At 37.0% G+C, this 26,969-nt stretch overlaps 1 protein-coding gene across 1 annotated transcript; it reads left to right on the forward strand.

The window, feature by feature from the left end:
* Window positions 1–26,139, forward strand: prkg2 (protein kinase cGMP-dependent 2). Its single transcript, XM_044112423.1, has 19 exons — window positions 1–142; window positions 1,655–2,183; window positions 7,306–7,472; window positions 8,022–8,135; window positions 11,595–11,700; window positions 12,300–12,363; window positions 15,838–15,915; window positions 17,887–17,981; window positions 18,515–18,583; window positions 18,763–18,861; window positions 18,993–19,143; window positions 20,711–20,847; window positions 21,406–21,495; window positions 21,658–21,799; window positions 22,713–22,876; window positions 22,957–23,079; window positions 23,171–23,233; window positions 23,987–24,053; window positions 24,645–26,139. Exons 2-19 carry the CDS (start codon window positions 1,681–1,683, stop codon window positions 24,738–24,740), a joined length of 2,328 nt encoding a protein of 775 aa, XP_043968358.1. The 5' UTR covers window positions 1–142; window positions 1,655–1,680; the 3' UTR covers window positions 24,741–26,139.
* The last annotated feature ends 830 nt before the right edge of the window (window positions 26,140–26,969 follow it).

Consider the following 26,969-nt stretch of genomic DNA (forward strand, 5'->3'; position numbering starts at 1 on the left):
GCGCGCGCAGCTCGCAGAGGCGGGACAGCAGCTGAGCTGTAGTTAAAGGTAGACCGTGTGTCCCGATGAATCAGTGTAAACAACGTGGTTCCGTTGGTAAACTCGCAGCTGGGCTCGTCTGAAGGCTCCCGCAGAGAACCAGGTAAAAACTGAGATTCTCCCCATCCCTAACCCGTTCTCCTCCCGGCTCAGCAGAGGCATAGCAACCTGTCGGAAGTTGCAGGTGCACGCTCTCCCTGGTGATGTTTTAATTGGTTAACCGGCACCAATTAGCGAGAGGTTTGATTCGCTCCACCTTAAAACAGCAAGAAATTAAACCAATTCTCGTCATTTATTTATTTTGTCTGTGAATCATTTTGTCAACAGACACATTATTGAAATATACAAAAGAACCAAAAAAATAGGAGAAATATTACTGGGGTTTAAAATTATTGTTTGTATGTTTAAAGTTTGGACTACAGTGTGATCTGACCTCGTATTTCAGCAGGAATGTCATGAATAAAATCAGCTGCATGTGAGAGTGGGCGGCAGGCCAAGACAGCAACATTATTGTTCTCTGAAATGTTTGTCAGTTTCAGTCATATGTCAGACACTAAAATCAGACTTTATAGCTGTTTTTTCCAGTAATTTTATGCTGACCATCCTCCTGTATCCGTGATGCTGTCTGAGCAGACTGAGAGTGACTCTCCATGTAATGCAATACTTCCTGCCTTCTGAATAATAAATGGACAAGACGCTTTCATTGACTATTTTCTGTCCGGGTCCTCCGTTTCCTCACAGCTTCATCAGCTTGAAATCCCAGTTTGCTCAAACAGACCTCTGGTGCTTTCTCCACATTTATGTCAAATTATGTGATATTATTTAGAGGGTAATTAAAATATGAGTTGTGTCTCTTTCAGCTTTTGCACATCCAAAGACTGAAACCTTTGCTCATTCTTTTCAAAACAGTTCAACTCAGTGAACATCTGTTATTAAGTCTAAATGTTAATTTTTAACTAGATCTAGTTTTTTTATTTGACTGGACCAACTATGAACATGCTTTGATCTCAACCATTCCCCTGTAGTTTTCCTCCTGGATGTTGAACTTCCACCTTTAGTTTCAAGTCCTATGCATTCATCAGGTTTTCTTTCGGTATTGCTCTGTATTTATCTTTCTAACTTACAAGTAACTTTTCATCAAGAAATAGAAGCTTGTTTTCAGTCAATGATTCTTTAATATTGATGAAAAAGGGCTCATTCTATTGGCATATTATAAAACATATAACAGGGAAGTATGTTTTATTTTATTTTTTAAATTAAATAATCTGCCAATGCAAGACGTACTTGTTCATCAATATCAAGAAATTATTGACTGAAAACAAGCTCCTATTTCTTGATGAAAAGTTACTTGTAATTACTGTAGTTCTATCTTATTTCAAGTGTACTATAATATTTGAACTAGAAAATAGACCAAAATTACCTGGTAAGATCTTGTGTTTTGCAGTGTTCAAAATAAAGAAGCCATATTCTATTGTTAAGTCATATTCACAGCAGGAAAATTTAAATTCATGATTGTGTTTGTTTCTTCTTTTCCGTGGAGTACGATGTCTTCTCTATTTAAAAACCAAAACATGTTTTGATATAAAGATTTTTTCCTTCCTCATTATTTTTGCAGATTTTTCACCTCCTTCAGGTCTTAAGATGGGGAACGGTTCGATGAAATCAAAGCGTTACCAACCCACCGACACATCTGTTTCTACCTCTAATGGCCAAGCTCATAAAGACCACTGCGGCCCCTTCAAAAATTCATCCCTGGACTCCCTGAGGGCCCGCGTGGAGGAGCTGGAGCGAGAAGGACGGCGGAAGGATGAGGAGCTATGTGCCAAAGAGCAGCAGATCAAAGGTCTTCAGGAGCAACTGGCCAAACAGACCCGGGTTCTGTCCGAGCTCAGTGAGGAACTGCAGAACAAATGCATCCAGCTCAATAAGCTGCAGGACGTTCTGAAGAGCGGCGCCCCGACTGGTCTCACATCGCGACCACCTTCTGTCAGAGCCAGTGGAAAGAGCAGCCCCAACCTGAGCGTCCGTATCAAGGAGACCCTGAACAGAAGGAAAGGAGCTAAAGCCGGCGTGTCGGCAGAACCCACGTCCAGCAGTCTGCCCAAGTTCTCCTTCGAGAAAGCACGGGTACCGAAGGATGCAGGGTGAGATTCCTGTTTCCAGAGACGAAAGAAAGAGACGAGCCCTGAGGATCAGTCTGTGCTGGCTCAGTGGGCAGTGAGTGGGAGGGAAATGGGCAGGAAACAAACTGTGCAGAAATTAACATTATTAAGGTCAGCAATGTCCAGCTGCTGGTTACCAGTTTAGGTTCAATCCGACTGAAACTGCAAAAACACAAAATCTTATCAATCAAGCTCAGCAACAATGCAGTTCAAAGTGCTTCACATCCTGAAAACATAAAGACATCACATAATAAAGTTGTTAAAACAAGCAACGGGCATTACATTGGCACAGCCATTATTAAAATCATCAATATACATCAAATATATTTATCAATGTTTCATTTATTAAGTTCCAAAAGCAACTGCTGGGTTTTTAGTCGAGATTTAAAGGAACTCAGTGCTTTGACTGTTTGGAAGTTTGTTCCAGATTTGTGATGCATAGAAGCTGAATGCTGCTTGTTTGGTTCTGGTTCTGGGGATACAGAGCAGTTCAGGTCAAAGTCCATCACAACACCTAGATTTTGGGTTAGGAGGACAGCTGGACAGTATACTAGTAGTTTTCTGTCCAGTATTTTTGTTTAGTTTCTACTGCAAACATCTTAGTTCAGTTGAAATAAGACCGAGCTTGTCGCAAAAAGCATTTCATTGCATGATAAATTAAAATTACCTCAATAATTTCCATTCTTATAATTAATATTTTTTATTAATTACAGTTCAGTTCTAAAGAAAGACAGAGTCACTCTCCTGTATCTGCAGGGACAAACTCGAGAATTCATTTGTTGAACGACCCTAAATCATCTTACTTATGTTTGGGTATGTCTATGTTTCCATTTTATTTGCTGTGTTTTGTTGCTGTTCTTTATTTTGGATATTTAAAATGTCTTTGAGGTTTAGTGTTAAGTGCTCTTTACAAAATTAAAGTTTATTGCTCTTTGAGAGGGTGAACTTGCATTATCATGCCACTTGAAAATAACGACTGGGACAATTTATTGAGCAGCAAAGTTTATTGTGACAGACCTAAATAAGATAAAACCAACACACAAGTAACTTTTCAGCAAGAAATAGGAGCTTGTTTCAAGTGAATAATTCCTTAATATTAATGAACAAGTACTAGTTCCACTGGCAGATTATTTAGCTTATAACTGTTACGGTTTTTGTCAATATTAAGGAATTGTTGACTTAAAACCAAACTCCTATACCTTACTGAAGAGTAAAATATTTGGACTAGAAGTTTGTCCAAAAATACTTGGTAGGATTTTGTGTTTTTTGCAGTGTTTTGTGTTAATCCTCATTTCTGTTGTAAATCTTGACATTGAGGCTCAAGACGCCTACAGAAAAACTGAATCCTTACAGCTGATATGCTTTTCATCAGCCCGTCTACATCCTCAGTTTTGAATATAAAACGGTCAACAGATGAATTCACAGTGCCGCACATGCGTACGTCCAAGTTTGTCCCTGCAGAGACAGGAGCATGACTCTGACTTTCTTTACAACTGAACTGTAATTTTATCGATCCTCGCTGCTCTGCTGGGTTACTGTATGTCCCGCCCCAACAAAGGTTTATTGGATTTAGGAAGTAATCTGATCTCAGAATGCTGCTCATGGGAGGCAGGAGGCTACGGTGAAAAACACACTCTGGTTCTGTCTGTTTGACATGATTCAGGAAGAAAATAAGTCCTTTACGTCCTTAACGTATTTATAGTCTTAATTTTGAACTGTGGGACTATTATTGCAAACGAATAGTTAATTAGCAGCAGCGGTCGGCCTAGCAGTGAGCCTGTGTGCTGGACTGATTCCACCTAGGCTAGTGTTTTCCTTTCTTCAGCAGCTGATGAGAACTGGCATGCAAATCTGTGGGTCACACTGATTTGAGAAAATCAGCCTTTGTTATATTGCAAGAAGAAACCAAGCAGGAAACTGACATACATGTTTGGTCAGCATCAGTGCATCTCAGTTTATCAGAGTTGACATATTGGTAAGACGTTATTTGAAACGGTGTGCATAAGACTGACATGACACTGTCATAAACGTGACATAACAGCTGTGATGAATATGAAGGACTCTTCAGAAATGCTTACAATTGCTGCCATGAAGTTTCATTCGATAAATAGACACTTTAAATGTAAACTTGCTCTAAAAGTTGCATTGAAAGTGTTAACTTTGTATTATTTGATAAATAATGACATCTTCAATGCAACATTTTAACACTTGCATTAAGAGTCCATTAAAAATGTCAACCTTGCATTAAAAGTGGGATTATACACAAAATGACACTTTATGACAACAGTCATAAACATTCAAGAAGACTGCATCATGTTTATGACAGTATCATGTCAGTCTTATTTATGCATACCCCTTCAAATAAAGTGTTACTGAGATATTTTACTGCAACATTAGGAAACATGTTTTTCTGTTGGTAGAATGGGACTTTATTGCATAATCATAAAACATGTTAATGTTGTGCATAAACACAAGCACAGCCGACCTTTTAAAAGTTTCTTTCTGTTATAAAAAGAACATGGAAGCACAGATTAGATTTGTATAGAAAAGTAACGCAAGACTGGACGGTTGTTCTCTGGAAAACAGAGTCCAAAGTAGTGATGTTTGGAGAAAACCAAGCAGAATATCATATCTTAAACCAGCCATCAGGCACGGTGGTGGAGAGGTGATGATTTGGGAGTGCTTTGCTGCCAAAGGAATTGGGAACCTTGGAATCACAAACGGGATCTCCTTTACATACCAAATTATTCTCGAGTCAAATGAGTCCATCTGTCCGACAGCTGCAGCTCGACCCAAACCAGGTCGTTACTGGGACAAAAATCCCAAACTCGGCAATAAATCGACTCAGTGCTGGCAACGGCCCAGTTAAAGTCCAAACCACAACCTAATAATGATGCTGTGTAGTGCAGAAACAAATGTGGGCCAAAGTGAATCCACAATAATGAAGCTGATGAAGTGGAACAGATGATCACAGCTGAGTATTTTTGTCACTGAAGGTAGCTCTATAATCTTTTTTACACACAGATTTTCCACTTTTAGCTTTTATTTTTCTGCCCATAGATATAATAAAACTTGTTACCTGCTAAAGAACAAATCCCCTTTATTATCATCTGTCCTTTCTTTTCAGATCATTCGTTCTGCTGCTCCTGTTGCTTTATAGCTCTGTTAAAAACAAACATTATGAAAGCTTTTTTAGCACGTTGTTTTTTTTCTGTTGAACTGTGCACATCATGCTTTTATGACAATTGAGAGGTTAAAGACCCTCATATTGTGCTATAATTTATTACATAAACAGCATCAGAGTAGTATCAGCTGCTGCAAGCCTGCTTTGCATTTCCAAATCAAAGGACAAATTACCTTTTGTCTTTCTGTTGCTTCTGCAGCATGATTGCTGTATGATTGAACAATGCATGCAGCGTCGCCCTCCTTATGCAATCCTCATGTTTAAAACATATGTTGCTAATAATCCCTGTGTAGATTATATAACCACAAACTGAAGCACCCATTGAAACATCCTCCTGTTCTGCGAGTAATCGTGACATGTTGCAGAATAATGACTTGGCAAGGTAAGAGCGAAGGACAACAGAAAAATCTGCTCTGAAAAATAACATTTATGATTCACAGAAAGGTGAACATACAGACCAACGACTAAAGAAAGTAGCAACTTTCAAATGAACGTCTGCAAACTTTTACGGGTGATGATTTTGATGTTTTTGCCACTTTAAACATATTCAGAAGAGAACCTAGAGGCAGCAAATGGTCATCGAATGGTTTTCACTCAGATTTTTAAAAAGTGAGTAATGAGGATGTGGGAGTGCTGGTGGCTCATTGTTGTATCAGTGTGGGTTGTGGTGGAGGAATAACAGAGGGAAATTATGATAAACATAAAAATTAGCTGGATGAGGCAGATTTTTATTTATTCCCCCCCCCCACACTTCTATCCAAAGTGCTGGGGGTTGCTGTTTTAGATTGGTGGCTTCCAGACGTTAGGCTGTGTGAATCAAATTGGTCAAATTCAATATTCTTGCTTTGCTACTTTTTTTTCAATTGATTATTTTCTTTTATTTATCTATTTATCACCGTATCATCACCGTCCTAAAATAATAAAACCAGTCATTTTTTTTATTTATGTATTTTTTTTGTGCCTAAAACAGTGACTTAGGAATGTGACAAAGTTTTTATTTTTAGTTGAGCAATAAATTACATATATATTTTTTAATAAAACAGATTTAAAATTTTGTTAAAAACGAATCTGTAAAAACAGTGTCACAAATTTGGTCTTTTTAAAATTGTATTTATTTATTTATTTATTTTTATTTTATTTATTTTTTCCAAAAATATTTTGATCTCTTTTGAATATGTTAGAGAAACACTTTTTTCAATAAAGTCATTGTATTTTGCCAAACTTAGTGAATGGAAACTCCAAAGTCTTTATCTTAGTAAATCTTTTTTATTATAACAAGATTAAAAAAAAACTGTAAAAATCTCACTCTTGAAATGATAAACTTCATCAAATGCTTGTGCTGGAGCATCAAATATGTACAATTCTTGTATTTAGTCAAATATCACTCAAAATGAGTGATATTTAATCATGAAAGATTATTTTTTTAATTATTTTTTTTTGTCCTATGTAAATATTTCAGATCAAATAAATGTTGATGTCAAACAACTTAAGTAAAAACAAAAAGCAGTTATGCCATTAAACTTTTATTTGTGGGTGGAGAAAATGATCCAGACCAATTTAAATATAACGGTCACCAAATATTTCATCTGATTTTCTTCTCTTGCGTTGATCTGCATATTGTTAAGACTAAATAATTCAGTGTTTTCCACTATCTCTTTTAGCTATCTGCAATAGCAAATTGCAGATAGCTAAAAGAGATGGAGCAAAACACAGAATTAAGCATTTTCAACAATATTTAGCTCCCATTAATCATCACCCGCTTAGTTTTTCTATCAATGTGTCAGGTCTTAAACTTAAGAAATTTGGACTATTCTAAATGAACAGATGATCAGAGCAAAGCTTAAAATTCTGAAAACGATGTTGCATCTCCTAAACAATGAGGATCAGATTGAGTCGTTTAAACCTTTCTGTGTTTGACAGCGTAAAGAAGCTGCTGACGGACGCCCTGAACAAGAACCAGTACCTGAAGCGTCTGGAGCTGCAGCAGATCAAAGACATGGTGGAGTGCATGTACGAGTGCAGCTACCAGCAGGGCGAATACGTCATCAAGCAGGGAGAACCTGGGAACCATCTGTTTGTCCTGGCAGGTATGCTCACCTGGGTCTGTTACAATTACAAATCTGGCTGGACGATAAATTGTCCCAGAAGTTATTGAGATAAATGATGATGTTGTTGTTAATAATATAATGGTAGTAGCATAATAATAATCCAAGAACACATTCTTACAGATCAATAAACTTTAAATTCTATTGAACGTTAAACACTGGAACTAGAAGATATTTTAAATATTCAAAATAAATAAACAAAATGATAAATAAAAATAATTATGAAATCTCTGTAAACAAAATTGTCCTTCAAAAAAAGGGGCTAGTTGAGACCAAAACACCAGACTGTAGACTTTTGTCAACCAGTTTATTGTAGATAAAGAAAAAAACAACAAATCATGCAAATGGAAATTACTGAGTTGAAGTAGATTTGTTCTCACTGCACTAACATACTTATCCTCATTTTTTTATGTAAGATCTCCAAGTTCATTCATTCAATTTATATGGATGAATTAATGTGTTTTCTTTTTTTTTTTTTTTTGTTTGTGATCAGACCAAAGATTGATGGACATTTTTGAATTTTTTTTGCAGATGGGAAGCTGGAAGTGTTTCAGCAAAACAAGCTGCTCACTTCGATAACGGTGTGGACCGCGTTTGGGGAGTTAGCTATCCTGTACAACTGCACACGAACAGCATCAGTCCGAGGTAAAGATTTTTTCCTCGTTTTTCCTGCAGTCAACACTGATTGTCCTCTTAGTTGTATGGATTTCTTTAGTTTTTTAGGCTGAAGCTATCACTGTCAAACAGACTGAGCCCTCAGGGGGTAGAGCTTGTGACAATGTGTCAAACATAGTTTAACACACGTCTGATTCAGCGTCCCGTTTCTTCCTCCCAGTCAGCCCAGGCTGCGTTCGCAGAGCCTGATGTCTGTGTCCCAGTTTGTGTCCCAGGATGAGTGGAACAAGCAGACCTGCCCAGTTTGAGACAGAGAGCTCAGGAAAGTTTATCGAAAGCCATCTCCAAACATACAAGCATGGATTAAAAAGATTTGGTCATGAAAATAAAAAAACAAAAAGTAACATTTGTGACTTATATGCTAATCTAGCAGTAAGCAGATTTATATGCGCTCCACAGAAAGATGGAGAATAATAGGTTTCGTCCTTCATTATCTTCACTTTGATGCCATCTAAAAGTATTGAAACCCTTTCAGGTTTTCCAGACTACAACCCTAAACTTTGACATATTTTGTTGAGATTTTGTGTGATAGTATTCAACGTTTTCTCCCATTTAAAATGAGTCAATAGTTTGTAGAAACACTGTTCACTGTAACTAGAGCTGCGTCTTCACCATCTTTACACATCTGAAGACTGAAATCTTCACCCTTTCTTCTTTGAAAAATAGTTTGCAAACAGTAGTTTTAAAGTCTTGCCACAGATCTAAATTGGATATTGGTCTGAACTTTGACTGGGCCATTCTAAAAGATGAATATGCTTTGACATTTAAAACTGGATTGTAGCTCTGGCTGTGTTTTTGGTTTCTCTGTCCCATTGGATGGTGAACGTGACAAAGTGTGAGAAAGAGATGGATCCTTTTGCAGATTGTAGTTTCTGTTGGTTTGTCTGAATCTTTGTGTTTGTTGTTACTTTCCTGATTTTTCTTAATTCCCCTCAAATATCTTCATCTGCTCTCATCTTCATTTATTCTCTTTTTGATATTTACTCAGCTGCATCCATCTGTCCACCTGTTCTTGCATTTTTCTTTTAAACCGTTTAAAGTCTTCTTGATACTCAGGGTTACTTATTTTTAGTTTTCTGAATTTTGGTTCCAGAAAAACATCTTTTCTTCTGTGTTTGAATTCAGCTAAATGACATCAGTTGAGCTTCACTGCTGTGTCTGAGTGCAACTAATATTTACCTGGGGCCAAAACACACGTCAGGGTACAATATATGCAGCTTTGAGTTACTGTGTCGATCATCACGTCTCTATGCTGTCCCATAAACAACAGTCGTTGATTTCAGAAACAAGTTGCTGCATAAATTTTTCATGTCCAACATATATATATATGAATAACTAGATCACATTATACATTCCAGTGTTTGGTAAAAGTCTGCCTCCTGGTGAAATAAACTGGTATCTGCAATGAACCTTAAAGGAATTTATCACTGCAATAAATCAGTGATCAATAAAAGAAATACATGTCTAAAATTTGGACAAAGATGAGTGTCAAAAACATATTTTTCATTTTGTTTTTTGCCAGATGATGAAAATGCTCCTCCTCACAATATATATGGAAAATCATAGTATCTATAGCATTAACATGGTGGCTTTATGGAGAGGTTGTGATTTCTTTCATTACTTATTTTTTCACCTTGGACGTCTCTCTGAGATTAAATCTCTTCTTTCCAGGCTTAACTTGGAGTCTGTAATCCATGTTTCCAATTTTTTTATGATTAGGTCTCTTAATGGCTTTGTGTTAGCAAACAACAAATCCCATCACACTACTTAGTCAGCTTCATTTTCCTGATTTTGTGTCTTATAAACCTCATAATTCGAACCTCTTAATTACTCCGGATCTATCTCTGTAAAAAAAAATCCCTGCAGTTTCTTGGCTGTAGTTTGCCTTACATTTTTTAGCAGAAAGCCACAGGTACAGCACAGCTTTTTTTTCCCCCTCCAGTTACGCTGCCTCCCGTTGGAGACATGTAGTTCAGCTTCCCTGTCATTGATTTGTTCATTTTTCCTCACAATCGGTGCACTAAATGCTTAGTTAGTGTCAAAATCCTATTCTTTGGTCTAAAATACACAAAAACACTAATAGAGGTTCATTAACTTGAGATAAAGACTTTAATCTCTGAAGTGTTGCAGCAATTTTAGCATCCAAGTAAATTAATTTTCAAGAGTTTACCAAAATTAGATTTTTTTTTCCCAGCTTGTATAAATGATGACCTTTTCCACAGCTTTACGTGAAAGAACAACTTTGACATGAAGCTGCGTTAAAGTGAACACAGAACAGGATATGCGAGGTCAGGCCGGCTGCTTTGTTTTAAATCATATCCTGAAATAAATCTTTAAAACACTTTGGATTCCTGAATGTGATCCGACTTCCTCTGAGCTCTTTTGCTGACTTCTGAGAGCTCTGGGAAACCGGGATGATGAAGTGAGCTGCCTTTTCCGTGGTTGTGTTGACCCAACCTTTGCATGATACCCACAGTTTTACATCCTGATTGCGTTTTTCCTCCCTGGCTGAGTTGGGTAGTAACTAGTTACATTTACTCAGCTACATTTACCTGAATATTTGTTTTTTAAATATACTTTTAGGAGTACTTTTACTATGCTTCACTTTTTACTTTTACTTGTGTAATGTTATTACTATTCTTGAGTAACATTTCTGAATTTTCTACCCACTGAGTGAAAAACAAACATGTTTTAACCAAAAACTCACCAGACACACACCTGCAGTTTTTGTTAAACATTTTTATTGAAATAAACTGATTTGGAAAAATTTATTTTTTCCTGTTGCTGTTTTTGTTACTTATATGAATTATTGTCTGTTTGGTCCTTAAAATACCAAAATTTCCACTTAACTTTATACTTATACTTTATACTTTGTTATGACAACTTGTTATTAACCAAGAAATCATGATCTGACATGAATTTGTTATAAAAGTTTTACTGATTAAACTTTAAAAATTATGTAGCTTTATGTTATTAAAGCTAAAGTTTAATCAGTAATACTTTTATAAAAAATTTATGTCAGATTGTGATTTCTTGGTTAATGTCAAGTTGTCATAACAAAGACATTTTGAATAATGTGAGTAGTTTCTTGGACAGTTACTTTTACTTGAGTAAAAATATGTTGAAGTAGCGCTACTCTTACTTTAGTACAATTTTTGGGTTCACTACCCACCTCTGCTCCCTGGCATTTGTTGAGTAAAATGCCACTTACAGTGTCAGGTCTGTTTGGTGAGGTTTGTATATTTTATCAACTTCTGGTGAGCGGCGGACCTTCAGGAAGGAGCTCTGCAGTGACCTCAATGTTCCAGGTGAACTGGAAAGACTTTGACAGTTTGGCTCTGCAGTGAAACGTTATCTCTGCTACTGACTCATGTCAAACTGTCACAGCCACTTCCTCCTTCTTGAGGCAAGTTATGCTTCTTTTTATAGCGGTGAACAAAGTGAGGACGTGGGCTTTGGATCGGGAGGCGTTCCAGAACATTATGAGGAGGACGGCTGAGACGCGGCACGAACAGTACCGCAACTTCCTGCGAAGGTCAGACTTGAGGCTGAACCAAAGAGCGAATGTGATCTGACAAATGGACAGATAAAATTATGAAAACAAAATGCATACTTTCATCTGATTCCTTCAAAACGTGGGGCTCAAGGTTTTAGAACAAGGGTGTCCAAAGTACGGCCTGGGAACCATTTCTGGCCCTTGTAGTGATTTTCTGCAGCCCTGGGCTGCAGGTCAAGAATGATTCAAATCTGGCCTCTCCATCACAGGTGCAGATGCAAACTTTTTAGAATTATTATTATTAAAAAAAAATAAAAACATGGAAATTTCTGAGTTGCAAAAGTTGAAATTAAAGATATGTTTCTAGCAAATCTTTGGTTTTTGTCTAGAAAATTTCAGAGTTTTTGGTGGAAATGTACTCCTTTTTTCCTATCTTTAATGTCTCTAGTAAGCTATCATACATTCCAGTTAGTATTAAAACAAACCCTGACCAGCCTGAAGTTAACAACATTCCTGCTCATGATTTGTGCATGTGCACATCTGACTTGTTGTTTGTTAAATTATAGTTTTGGCATAAACTATGAAAGTTTAGTTAGTGGCCTTAACTTATTGCTCCTCCTGTTCTTTCTTTTGTTCAGTGTTTCACTCTTGGCTAATCTACCCGACGACAAGCTAAGCAAAATAGTCGACTGCCTGGAAGTGGTAAGTTCTTCTGTCAAACTATCTCCATTTCTAGTTGAAGAACAATTTGACTTTTACATGAATTGCACAAGTCTTTGGCAGCTCCTGGGGGCCAGGAGCACTGCAGATAGCGGCTGTCAAAATATCATTACCATTTGGCCATATACCATTACTGCATGTCAGCAAATTCATTCTAGCTCCAGTCTGCAAGAACTCCCAGATTTATCTTGTAGATGAACGGGGCCGATATTATTCCTGTCATCGCTGGGTGCTGTATGTTGTTACCCTAATTATTTGACTAAGGCCCCAGAAAGTGTTTACTCAAATGGGGGACGAGTGATTTCTTAAAGATTTGCCAGTGACAGGCTTTTGGTGTGAGATGACACAAGTGTGTGAAATTGTGTGTGTAGCTGTGAAACAAGCAGGAGACTGAGGGTGACTCCAGCTCTTCCTGCAGAAGCATTGTATTTCATCTGCAAAACGGGAAAAACTGAGCAGAACCTGCCAGCATCGGGGCAGAAAACTGCTTTCTCAGCCTCTTTTCGCAGTGCAAACTTCAAGGACATTTGTTACGTTGGTTGATTATGCTGCCACTCTCAAGTGTGGGTGAAATTCTTCTATTCAGACATTTTGTTATGGAAGCTTTCCGCTTGTCGGGGGGCCAGCTGTAACCCGAGAAAGGAGCAGATGTTCACAGAGAATCACTACAGTTTTGTGAAAAACTTTTTTTTTTTTTTTTGTAGAATGGAGTTTGGTGGGATTTACAGGCATCTGTTTGTATGAACAGGAACAGATCACCATTTGAGAAATCCCATGTGAACTCTGGAAGGTAGTTTGAATTCCTGGAACTGAATCTGAAAAGTTGACGTGTTTCAAAAGCGTGTTGAGCTGATTGGAAATAAAAACAGGATCTACTGTAAATACGGCGTGTCAGCTGAGGCCAGAATATGTGAGCGAAACGTAAACTATTCAAGAGAAAATCAGAATTTCTAGACCTGAATCAGTAAAAAGAAACAGAATGTGGAGAAACATTGATGATTCGGTCTGTCCATTTTCTCCATCCATCCATCCATTTGTTTTCCTTCCTTCCTTCTTTTCTTTGAACAAAAGTTTCATTCCAGAGGAAACTGTTTGTTCTGAGATATCCTAAATCATTTTAGATGTAAACATTTGTCCTTCAGTGAGTTCTGGTTCTGACCTGGAGTCTCCTCCTTATGAAACAAAGCTGGAAGTCGCTGTAGAAGCATCTTGTTCAGACAATCAACCGCCATAAACCAGCTTCAGTGTGGAGGAGCCACCAGTCCCTCTGGATGACTGAGCTCCTTACCGCATCACTAAAGCACATCCAAGTCTTCTTATGTAGAAAGACCATTCGAGACTCTAGTGTCACATCCTCTTCTCTATTAACCATATTTTGTGATGTTAACTGAGAGTTGGAACAAAGATGGACTGAATTATCAAGAGATTTTCAGTGTTATTACGTCTTCAGGTTGGCAACCAAGAGCCAAGAAATTATCTTTTCATCCCACCAACACCAAGATACTTTATGTTTTTAAGGCAGAAACTTACACCATGGCTGAAATGTCTTAAGAAGTCTTAAAAAAATGGATTCTCCTAAGTTGTAATTATTGTTATTCAGAGATTCTAGTACATTACTTTAAATTCTACTCACCATTATCATAAATTATGTCCAACATAAGCTGAACTTTATGGACGACAATTTTTTATTTTAAACCATGAGAGACAAACTTGATTATTATTACGTTTCACTCTTATTGTTGCATTTTTCATCACAGTGTATGGCTGGAAATATTTGATTGATTTTACAAATGGCTCAAATGCAAAGCGTTTTCTCACAACTAAGTTTTATCTGTTTCGAAGCAGAGATACCCAACCACTGGATATCTTTACTCAGACTGCAGTGAGGAACCAGTCCACTTGGGGGCTGCGAAGGACTGGTGTCATCTTCATACTGGTTTACTCCCATTACGGTGCCGTTCATAGAGACATGCTGTTGAAACATAGGCTGCGGCTGATCGATGGAAAGCCAGTTAGAATAACTGAGCCGGAGGCAAACCTAATATAGACACAGAAAGCGAAGAGTGAGTGTCGATGTTCACCACTGACATAACCAAACCTAATAAGTGGAACTCAAATGTTCAGATTAAACAGAACGGTTGGACCTATATTAGGAAAAGAGCCACTTTTGAGTTTCTTATGGACAGGGTCCCTTTTTTTCCTTTCTGGAAACATTTAGCTCATTTAAAATTCTGACTTTGCCGTCTGTTATAACAAACCCAGGACACAGTTCAGATACTGTCCATCCACTGAACAGCTTCTGCATCATCCGGACAGGCTCTATAAACAAAACCTTGGCATGTTGTCTCCGCTGTCACAGCCCGGCGTTAAACTAGGCTCTCCTGAAGCGTAAACGGGAGGTAAACAATCGTGGACGCCCAAGGAAAATGCCACTTGTTTCAAGAGCTTTGACAGTAAACACCGGGGAATGTTTACACAGAGTTGCTCTGATTTGGTTTCGACAATGTCCCCATAAAGTCAGAAGGAATGCAGCGGTGGACCGTGGCCACACCTGCTTGATCCATGGTTTATATTCCATCCTGGTGACCTTCTTTGCACATCTTCATTTCTTCTAAAAGTTTTACACTGGCTGTCACTGGTTTTCAAATAAAGGCACCAGTCTCTACAAAAAGAGCTGATTGACACAACAAAAAATGAAAAGATCTTAAGTGTTGCTTCGATTTATGAGTGGCATTAAGACTGAAGAATGACTTTACTTCTGTTCCAGCTGTTGTGTGTTACAAAAGGCAGCTGTGTATCAGCTTATCGGAATATTTTACTTTATTACTATTTATTAGAATATTTTAAGCATTTTCTCTATCTGTGTTACTTGTGCTATTTCATGTCTCTTCTTGATTTTGGTTGGTTTACAGTGAAGTAGCTCTGGGATATATGGTTTCCAATATACAGGTAAAGTTAGGCTATGTATGAAGAAGATGAGTTCTTGCAGTGCTCCAAAAAATGATGTTGGACCACAGATACTAATTTTTGCAAAAACCTGGAAGGACTGATAAGCCAACTTACTCCTTTTTAAATAAAACCTATTATTTACTTCACTATAAACTTATGCAAGAACTTTATACTTTCAATCATTTTCAAACTTTTATTATCCTAATTGTATCACTTAGATTATTTGTTCATTTTGGCTCAGTTCATCTAAAATTTAAACTGACTATGTTTTGATTCATAGCTAGTTTGTTGAACTTTAATGTTGTTTCCCTTTGCTGTCAAACCCAAAAACTGAACAGCATCCAGTAATGGCTTCAGTTTATCAGCCTGATGCTGATCACGGTGTAGCTCAGGCTCCCAGCCCAGAGGGGACTGTCTACCAGGAATTATCTTGACAGAATCAGTAGTTAAATCGATAAAAAGCCTTGGTTCTGACTGCTGTCCTCTCCCGTCCCACTTTCCCCTCAGGAATACTACGACAAAGGAGAATACGTCATCCGGCAGGGAGAGGAGGGCAGCACCTTCTACATCATCGCACAGGGAAAGGTAAATAACTAACACCTAATGAAATCAAGGTGATATTGTAACAGGTTTCCATTTTTTCATTAAAGTGACCAGCAGAATCTGGTTTCGACTAACCTAAGTTTTTTCTCTACTAAAACACACACAAATGAGTTGGAGAAGAGATGCAGCTCAGGGTTGCAGGATAGTTGCTGAATGCAGATCCACAAATCTGAAACAAACTTCCAGAAAACTGCAAAGGAGTCAAAACACTAAATTTATTTAATTCAGGGCTCAAACTCACCTGCTTAGACTTTGATTTGATTAGCAGTTACTGGAACATTGATCAACATATTTGAGTTGTTTTTTTTTGAGGATTTTGAAAAAAAATGTGATGTTTATGTTTCATAATTGATGACTGTAGGATGTTTTTATGATATAAACTATTTGAACAACCTTGTTGCTGAAATGTGCTACACAAATAAACTTGACTTGAACTCAGAAACTGTGTTGAACAATTTGGTATTTGTTAAGAAGTTTGCAAGCTAAAAAATAGATTTGATTTTTGAAGTGTTTGAAAAAGCACATCTGTGTTTTTCCTCTAGAATTTTACTTGCTGATTAACATTAACATGTACATTAAAATAGAGAGGCAAACAAAAGGAAATTTGGATAAATAACATTGAAATGATCAATACATGATTAAAGATTAAAAAATCTTGTACTGTTGCTACATCAGACATAACTTACAATAAAAATGTTATATCTAGTGGGATACTTTACATTGTAGTATGTTTTTCATGTCTGCAATAAAAGAACAGTCAGTCAGCAACTACTAGGATGTTTTCAGACTGTATTAAAATAAAACTTTAACCAAAAAGAAAACATAATCTTGCCCTCGAACCCTTACGACTAGCTACAGTATGTCTGTGAAAGTGAATCTCACTTCTCAGACTGAGTGCTAAATGTCAGAAGTACAGAGACGCTGAATTTTTCAGATCAGATGAGATTTTTTTGTAGACACCTGCACCAAACGAGACTTAATGAATACATGTAATATGGAATATTTAGAAAGCAGTGTTGTGCACCAAATTCATCACTTTAAAAGCTTCAGGGTCACTTTTAATTAATATCTTGAAGTTACTGTTGTGTTGTTGATAATATTTTATTACTGAAGGACACAGTAACAAGTTTACTGAAGAGAATAAATCTTATTCCACCAAAAACTCTCCTGGTTTTGTTCTCGTAGCTTTGTCAGTGTTGGGCGGTTCAGGTCTGTGACCCGCTCTCCTTCTCCATCCGATCAGTCAGCAAACCGATAACGATGTTTAAAGGCTGGAGCTGGCCACAAGGGAATTTTTTAAAATGCCTTAATAGGTCCATATGAGACGGCAGACCCAACCAAGCCTGGGTGAGACGTCTGTTGTTTGGGACGAAGGGGGGCTAATACAGGAAATGGCTCCTCCACCCCCTGTGGTGCCCTCTGACCAGGGAGGGAATAAACTCCGAGAGTGGCTGCCACCAGGAAAAACAAGGGAAGTGAGGGGTCACAGAGGTCAAATGAGACACTTAGCTAAAACACACTCATGGCCATTAAGGCTATGATGTCATTGTGGCGCATCTTAAATGGTAACGATTCCAAGAGTGGGATGTTTGACCTCAACCACGGTGGGCCGCTGGGTTTTTAAAGCCTAGCAAATTATGGAGAAGTTTGTCAACATTGAAAGTGTTATTACTGATGAATACCTTCAGACTGCAATCAGAAAAGCAACAAGCAAAGAAAAAAACCCTCTAATGAGAGAAATCCCCTTAAGATTAAGATGTTTATTTGGACAGGCATGCATCAGTGCCGCTTAATCATGCATGACTCATCACGGTCAGATTGCTGAAATTATTGAAAATGTCACTTTTCAAGTTTTAACACAATTTTTAATTTTTTTTTTTACGATGCATTAAAACTTTTCAGAGTAAATATATAGTACCTGTAAAAGCTTAACCTTAAATCTGCCTCCTGCAGGTGAAGGTGACCCAAACCACCGAGGCCTACAAACTGCCACAGACCATAAACACGCTGCAGAAGGGGGACTACTTTGGAGAAAAAGCACTCATAAGGTAAACATGCTACGTAATAAGAACTTAATGAACTTTGTTTTGTTACAGTATCCTACAGATACTAGAAGTTAGTATATTTTATTTGACTGTTTCACAATGTTAAAAACTATTCACTGCAGGATTTGACAAAAAAGGTTTTTGATTAATATGAATGAAAGAATAAAACAACAAATAATTCCAGGTGTATGCTTTTATTTTCAGTAGGTTGGATCAATATAATAGTATCTGTACAAGTTTGTGTAAATAAAAATTAAGGAGATCCAACTCATTCAACATATTGCTCCCAGAGTTTTGACCAAAACCAGAAAAAAATATCACATCAAACTAAAACCACCTGATTGGATCTGTTTGTCAACGAATGGAATTTTTAATCTTGCTTTATTTTATTACTAAAGAATATTTTTAAGGTCAGACAACTTGTTGGGCTGCAAATTTTTGAATGACGTTTAAACAGAAAAGGAGTTTTTACATTTGTATTAAAGTGGTTTCGGGTGTCCATGTGTCCGTTTGCTTACGTTTTTTGTGTTTTTCAGTGATGACGTGAGGTCAGCCAATATCATCGCTGATGAGAACGGGGTGGAGTGCCTTGTAATCGACAGAGAGTGAGTAGTTCTAGAGGTTGTAAACGAACACAGAGAAATTTGCTTTGCAGATTTAAGAAAAATGCCAAATACCAGCTGAAAATGAAATGTTACCTCCAGAGTGAGATGTGAATAAAAAACTAAATATTTTCTGTCATTCTAGTAGTGTAGCTCTTAACGTGCAGTTGTTGCTTTGGCAGGACATTTGATCATACGGTGGGTAACTTCAATGAGCTGCAGAAACACCTTGAAGGCTATGTGGCGACACTTGATCGGGACGACAAGAAGAGATATGCAAAGTAGGTCCAATATCTAAAGCTTAAATCAACAACAGGAAGGAAAATTGCACAGATAAAAGAAGTGATAATTTCCCATAATTTGGACCAGTTGGATTAAATGCAACCCTTCCTTCTCTCTCTTTGTCATCCAGAAAATCTGTGTCTCGGCACCAGAGCCAGCCGCTGTCACCTGATGTCGTCCAGCTGAAGGAAATGGTGTCAGTCTTCTCTTCCTCCAGGCCCTTTGATCACCTTGAAGTCATTGCTACTCTGGGGGTTGGCGGGTTTGGACGTGTAGAACTGGTAAGCGCTGAACTGATCTGACTGTGGGCCAAGTTAATGAACGACTGCGCTGCAATTGTCCTGCATGTGGGAGCTCGTATTCATAGAGTTAACCTTAACCCTGCCTTTAAATGTTGAGCTTATTTAGAAAGTTCCCCAAAGTCGCAGTTTTCTTCATACTGATTTGCCTTTGAAAAATAAAAAGACCAACTAAGGGGAAAGGCGCTGCCAGCCTCCAGTCATAAACATTCATGCTGATGTCATTACACTTCTACAGTTTAGTTTATCAAGTCTTTTTCTTTCATTATGTATCTAAACAAATATTATTATATATATTATTATACAGAAATCCTCACTTTGTCAAATTAACTAGTTAGAAAATGTCCACTTGCCCAGGACAGCTGAAGCTAATCCTGGCCAAAGCAAACTGTCAAAACAATGCTCATCTATCTGTCATTGTACTTTCATATTTGTTAGTTGCAACAAATATGAATCAAATTAACAAAATATTAAAATTCAAATCATAAATTGTCTAAATTATGAATCTAATGCAATCACAGTTGCTAAAACTACACCTAACTTTGCCAAAAGCTTTGTTTTATTTGTATATCTGTTAGATTATGTAATATGTTTTTATAATGAAAAAGATATGAATAGTTATAGTTATTATTGTATTGAAAATGTTTTATTTATAATTTAATTCAAGCAAATATTCTGAAATTAAACCTAACCACAGTTCCTTGCCAAACCATTCTAGCGTGCTACAATGCTCATTCTACCTTTTTAGTTTGTGTAATTTTTTTCAACATTTTTTGGAATCAGATTAGCAAAATATTAAATGTTGGAATGGAAGGATAGAAAATACTCAGGAAAAAAAATCACAAAATATAGAATTAGACCTTGATAATGTGTTTTTTAAATCTAAATTGGTTAAAACACTTGGTGCTAAAATGCTGGCGTGCTCATATTACTTAATTTTAACATTTGTTGTAATTAGATTTGTAAAAGCTTGACTGTTGTTTGCAATATAGAAAACAAATTTTAAGCAAAAGTAAAATTAAACATTAAAAAAGTCTTATTTTATCTATATTATCTTAAACTAATCTGGCAAAACACTTAGCCAAAATATGCTAACATGCAATCATGTTAGCATATGATTGCATGTAATATTGTAAACATGTTTAAAATATTAAACATGCTTGCCTGTTTAATATTGGAACTTGTTAAAAAATTATTGTGTGGAATGAGCAAAGTACTTAGATAAAAATATCAATTTGCTGAAAATGTACAATAAAATTAAATAATGGAAGCGGTGAAAGTAAAACTGAAATGTTGCCAAAACATGCCATCATGCAATAATGTGAAAACAAATCTGTCATTTAATTTATACACATTGCACCGTTATACTATATGAATGTATTACCTATTAAAAAAAAAGAACAGATACCATTTAAAAAAAAATTATGTAAAAACTACAGGGCACTGGAACATTTAATTTACAATCTGATGACGTTTACGGAAGAGATCAGTTATTATTAACCATACCTTTCTGCTCCTATACATTCGTCTCTGTAACCATCATGTGCAGGTGAAGGTGAAGGGTGAAGACATGACCTTTGCTCTGAAGATGATCAAAAAGAAGCATGTTGTGGACAACAGGCAGGAAGAACACATCCACTCAGAGAGGAGAATCCTCGCTGAAGCTCGCTCAGCTTTCGTTGTCAAGTGAGTGCCACTGCTGGGCCTCAAAAAACATTTCTAATTTTCATCCTCTGTGCAGAAACTGCTTCATCAATCTGGGAAAACGGTCCAGTGCTGATTAGTTTTAGATGAGATCACAGTCAAGGCTCTGAGCAGATTACATATTTTGTGTGGTGTTGAATGACAGAGAATATTGAGATGTTTGCTGAGAAAAATATTGGAAAAGGAGATTATAATGATTCAGTAAAAAATACAGATGTTACAGCTTTTTTTAGCATTTCTTTCCATACAACTTCATAATCATTTTGTTTAAGCAGCTTGTGTTTTCTTTTTCTAAATTTGTGTGTGCGAAAAATTTTCTTTTTTTGTTTGCAGTGAAAACATATAGACATGTAATTATCAACCTTCTGGTTCCTGAATATAGCCTTCTTTGAATTAGTGCCAAAATCAAACCAATTATTTGTTACGATAGCTAATTCAGTTACTGATAATTTTACAAAGGTGATTTAATCAAAGCTCAAAAAGCAAAACACTGATGGACTTTAAGTGTTTTTTCTTATCATTTTGTTTTTATTTCTCCAGACTGTACCGCACCTTCAGGGATAATAAATACGTCTACATGCTGCTGGAGGCCTGTTTAGGTGGAGAGATCTGGAGCCTCCTCAGGGACAGGTGAGAGAGCTACACATTTTATAACATTTCTTCAAAGTCGCCTGTTTTAAATCATTTTGGTGCAGTGAAATCCTGCCTTGAAGAACTTAAAAACAGGTTCTGCCATCATAAATTGTTTGCATATTTTTGGAGCAGTTCTAACTTTGGCTGTTTTGTCTTTAGGGGAAGCTTTGATGAGCCCACTGCCAAATTCTGTGTCGGTTGTGTGACGGAGGCTTTCGAGTATCTCCATCGTAAGGGTGTCCTCTACAGAGATCTGAAGCCTGAGAACCTGATGCTGGATTCAGAGGGATACATAAAGCTGGTAATTAGTTCTCACTTTATTTCAATTATCTTAATTTTTGTCCCAAAATGTAAAATATAGAGTAAACCCTGCTCAAAACATGATTATCCACCCAAACTCGCAGGCCAGGCAAGAAGAGCCAAGACGACTGATGGAAGAATCTGTTAAAGTTACACTCAATACATCTGCCTTTGTGGAAGAGTAGCAAGAAAAAAACATTTTGTTGATAAAAAAATTATAAGTTTTGTTTGCTACTAGTGATGCAGGAGATGAAGGCAAACATGTGGAAGAAGGTGGTCTGGTCATATGAGTCAACTTTCTGTCCTCTAGAAAGATAATGCACATCACCTTGAGCACATCGTCCCCTGTGTTGACCCTCGGTGGTGGCAGTATCATGCCAGAGTTGAGACAAAGAGGAATGGAGCTAAATACTGGTCAATCGTTGACGAAAACCTGCGACAAAGAGTCCAAACACAGAGCCAGAGCTACGACATAATATATCAAAGTATTTATATGTGTTTGAATGGCCTAGTCAAAGGCCAGGCCTTGAATACAGTTGAGAATTTGTGGTAGGACTTGAAAATCAATAGTATGAGTCACTTTTTGTTGACTTGTCTTATAAATATTTCTAACTTTTTTTAAAACATAGTAAAATTAAGAGTTTTACAAGTTGTGAAAAAGTTAACTTGCCTCTTTCATATGAATGACAGAAGGTTGAAAAAATTTCAGTGGTTTTAGGCTTAAATCGGTAAATGTTTAATCGTTGTCACCTAAAATTAAAAATTTAATTTCTCATCATCTATGAGACTGGAAAAAGTTTCAAAGTAAGATTTTTCTCTCATCATCTGGATTAAATGTTATTAAGGATCAGAAGAGTAACAGAGTAAAATCCTGCTGTTTTTTAAAAACAGACTGATGATCATTACCTTTCCAGGTTGACTTTGGTTTTGCCAAAAAGATCCGATCTGGCCAGAAGACTTGGACCTTCTGTGGCACCCCTGAGTATGTGGCCCCAGAAATCATACTCAACAAAGGCCACAACTTCAGCGTGGACTTCTGGGCCCTCGGCATCCTGGTGTTTGAACTTCTAACTGGCAGGTCAGTGCAGGTGCTCAGGTGACGGTGTTTGCTGACGGCCACAGGAACGATTACTGATCCGTTTCTCTGGAACCCCACAGTCCTCCGTTCTCAGGAAGCGACCAGATGATGACGTATACGTTCATCTTGAAAGGAATAGAGAAGATGGATTTCCCCAAGAAGATCACCAGAAGACCGGAGGACCTCATCCGCAAGCTGTGCAGGTGGGCAGGATTAGTTATGGTGAACATAGTGATTCTTTCAGTTTGAAGGTTGTAACTCATTGATTTGCTGTGGCTTCACATTACGTTGCAGGAGGAACCCTGCAGAGCGACTGGGCAACCTTAAAAATGGAATAACTGATATCAAGAAGCACAGGTGAGAAGGAACTGACTGAGTTTGGTGCTAAGCTGATTAGATAATTGCTGTTTGGTGCAAGAGATGCAGCAAAGCTAAATTTTACCAAATATTTTTGTCTCGTTTCTAGTGCAAACATCTTAGTACACATGAAATTAGGCAAAACTAACTTTCAAGTAACTTTACAGCAAGATATAGGAGCTTGTTTTAAATAAATAATTTCTTAATGTTGATTTAAAAGTTTTACATCCACTGGCAGATTAATTTTACTTATGGCATGGGGAAAATATTTGTTAAAATTGATATAATCTGCCAATGGAACCCATACTTTTTAATCAATGTTGCACCCCTCTGTCTTGCTAAAAAGTTACTTGTACGTTAATTTTGTTTCATTTTAAGTATAGTAAGATAATAACTTCAAACTAGACCAAAGTTACTTGCAAAGGTTTTGTGTTTTTGCAGTGCGTAGCTTAATGAAAATAATTTCTTACTCGCTTAGAGGTTGTTCTTTAAAACAAAAACCGATGCAAGGAAATTTGTGAAGATTCCATTTAAAGTAAAACAATTCAAGGTATTTTTTAAAATGATACTGATTTCATTACATTACATCAGTTTGTAATTTTGATAGGATTTGCCTTTAATTTAATCACAACAAAGTAACAAAAAAGTTAGCAATCAAACATTAATTTTTAATATGTGTTTTACGTCTGCGTTTGTTCCTGCTTAAATAAAATGAAACTAATTTCCAGGGCTTTTTAAATAACTTCTCTTAAGGTGGTTTAATGGATTCAACTGGGAGGGACTAAAAGTGAGGACGTTACCATCACCACTAAGAAAAGAAGTAAGTATTAATTTCTATTCAAACATGGATGTTATAGCACTACTGTGAGATCCTCATGGTATGATCTTAATCTAAAGTAACAGTTTAACTATTGCAAAAAAATCAAAAATTTAATATGGTTTATTCTTTGTAATTCAGTCTCAACTTAAATTCACTTTATGGCCAGTATCTTTTAAGAACCACAGAGTTTACAGGCAATTTTGAAAATAACTGATTATTTTAAAGGATGTATATAAAGATAAATATCACAGAGGAGAATTTATTTTAATTGTTTTTATATTTGGCTGGCGTTCTAATGTGTGTTTGTATTGTTTTGTGATTATTCATGTATTGGTAGTTTTGGGTCTGTTTAATCATTTTACTGGTTTCCATTTTCCATTCCATCTTTTATCAGTTCAGACATTCCTTCTGTTAAGTTTCCCTCAGCTTTTCAGTTTCTTGTTTCATCCTTTTGATATTTCCAATCCCATTAATCCAATCACTTTTTCTATATATGCATCTTTATAAATACTCCTGTATTTCCTACTTACTTTGTTTCAGTAGTCCAGATGCTTTATAAGGAAACCATTTTCTTCTGTTTCTCCTCTTTAGCTCAGCGGACCGACTGACTACAGTTACTTCGATAAATACCCTCCGGATGAGGACAGTCCTCCTGATGAGCTGTCTGGTTGGGACATGGACTTTTGAGTGTTTCTTTGTGGCGACTCTGCTGCTCTTGGTGATTTCTAAACTCGACTGGATTAAACACAGTCACATGCCAGACTGAGATTGTAATGGCATTTAAAATAATACCCATTTTAAAAATCTTTATAGGTGGCCCTTTATGCTTCCTTGCACAGGTTAGGACAGGTTAGGATACAAAACATGTTCAGTTTTGCACAAAATCATTCTTAGTTAATGAGTTTTAATCTTCTCAGTTACTGATGTATACCTTGAGCTCCTTTCGGAATGAGCCGTTTTAGGGCCTCTTGTTACTTTAAGTCCAAATAAGATGCTGCTGGCCACACCCACAAACTCCCTCTGGACTTTGTGTTCTTTTGGGTCTACAGAAGTTCTGGTCCTGACATTTTACAATTGAGTCCGTTTTTTTCCCCAATTCTTATTGTTGAATCATAAACTCTGACCTTAAAGGAGGCGAGGGAGACCTGCAGAGCTTTAGATATTGTTCTTGGTTCTTTTTGGAACCTCCTGACTTGTTGATGATTTCTTGGAGTAATTTTGGTACAACAGCCATTCATGGAAAGGAGTATCATGTTTTCTCTTTCATTAATTAATGGTTCTCACCTTAGTTCACTAAAATCTCAAAGCCTCTGTGATTTTTTTTTATTTTTATTGTTTGTTCTTTAATTATTTTAGATGTTGGGATGATGTTGCTTCATATTGTCAGATATGTTTCAAGTTATTTATTTATTTTACAGGTCAGGCAATACTTTGAGTTTGGTGAGTGAAACTGAACATTAAAAATGAGATTCATCAGTTACTTCATAGTTAGCAAGAAGACAAAAGATCGATTTGGTTAGTTTAATTTTCTCTTAATAAATGAAACACCTTTTGAAAACTGCTTTCTGTATTTACTCTAGTTTTCTTTGCTGATCTGGAACATTTAAGTGTTGCAAAAACAGGAGAAATCTAAAAGGATATATACTTTATCACAGCACTGTATGCGTGGACAAACAAATGTTGTTAAGCTGCAACTAACCTGTGAAATTCCTCTCAACTTTTGAGACGACAAGCTGAGCTGGAAAACTCGGCTGTTAAGAAGCATCAAGTGTCCTTTGTTTTAACTGCATTATCCTCACCGCCTCCCCACCGACAAGACTTTGACACGTTTAAAAACACAAACACCTCCTCTGCCAAAATTATAAAGTGTGAGCGTCTTGTGGCGATGTGCCTGAGCTGAAGAAATATTTACAGATACCCAAGTCAACGCTGCGGTGGTCAGCTTCTTCAGGCGAGTTATGCTCCATCTGAGGTGTTGATAATCTGTGGACGAAACGCAAGGAGGCCAAACCTTCTAAGGCAGTGTTTCCCAAATCCAGTCCTCAGGGCCCCCTGCCCTGCATGTTTTAGATGTGCCTCTATACCAGAACAGCTGATTCAAATGATTGCATGACATCTTCTGCAGCCACCAAGTACTGCAGGAGCCTGTTAATCACCCAAAGATTCAATCCAGGTGTGTGGCAGAAGGGAAACACCTAAAACATGCAGGCACGGGGGCCTGAGGACTGGAATTGGGAAACGCTGGTCTAAGGTATAACGTGACCAAGGGTTTTAGGTGCACAGGCTCAATATGGCCTGGATTTTCCTTTTGTGTGTACATACATGTAAGTTTGTATATCTGTTTTCCTTTACGAAACACCTGAAAATAATTTGATCTTTTATTTTATTTGTCTTTTGGATATTGAATGTTTGTGAGCAGGATGTACAGTGTGTGAATACCTGCAAAGAGTTTTCTGTTTTTAATAGTTATGATAAAAAAAATCATGTTTAAACGTTTGAAGAGTACAGTTTGCATTTGTTTGCTAGCAACAACCAGACATGTTAAAGAACTGAAGAAACTATAAATTTAGTCAGAAGAGAAATTATGTTATACCTACCTGCAGCACATTTACCACCACAGTGGCCTGTTTTAGTTCTGTTGATTCTTCTTCAAGGTGTCAAAACACAAAGTCTTAAAACAGACAATGTTCAATAAAATGTTGATGGCCCCCTCGTTTTATTTTAGTTGCTTTGGTTTTCATCTTCTTTTGGACGGGGGTCACAGAGGCTCATCGCTCTCCATCTCACGTTATTCTAAAACTACGGTGGCCGACGGGTGCAAATGCACAGCAAGCAGCAAAGCTTTGCAAACACATGAATGATGCAAACTAAAACAAATGCAACAAAAAAACAATACAAATAAAAAAAATATCTGGC

Source organism: Gambusia affinis, linkage group LG03, assembly GCF_019740435.1.
Source record: "Gambusia affinis linkage group LG03, SWU_Gaff_1.0, whole genome shotgun sequence".
NCBI lineage: Eukaryota > Metazoa > Chordata > Actinopteri > Cyprinodontiformes > Poeciliidae > Gambusia > Gambusia affinis.

Bases quoted from the DNA above. Each gene is read 5' to 3' on its own strand.
- prkg2 (XM_044112423.1), top strand. From the start codon at position 1,681: ATGGGGAACGGTTCGATGAAATCAAAGCGTTACCAACCCACCGACACA. The intron at 15,916-17,886 runs GTAAATAACTAA...TGCCTCCTGCAG, and splicing joins ACATCATCGCACAGGGAAAG to GTGAAGGTGACCCAAACCAC. The intron at 21,800-22,712 runs GTAATTAGTTCT...TTACCTTTCCAG, and splicing joins CAGAGGGATACATAAAGCTG to GTTGACTTTGGTTTTGCCAA.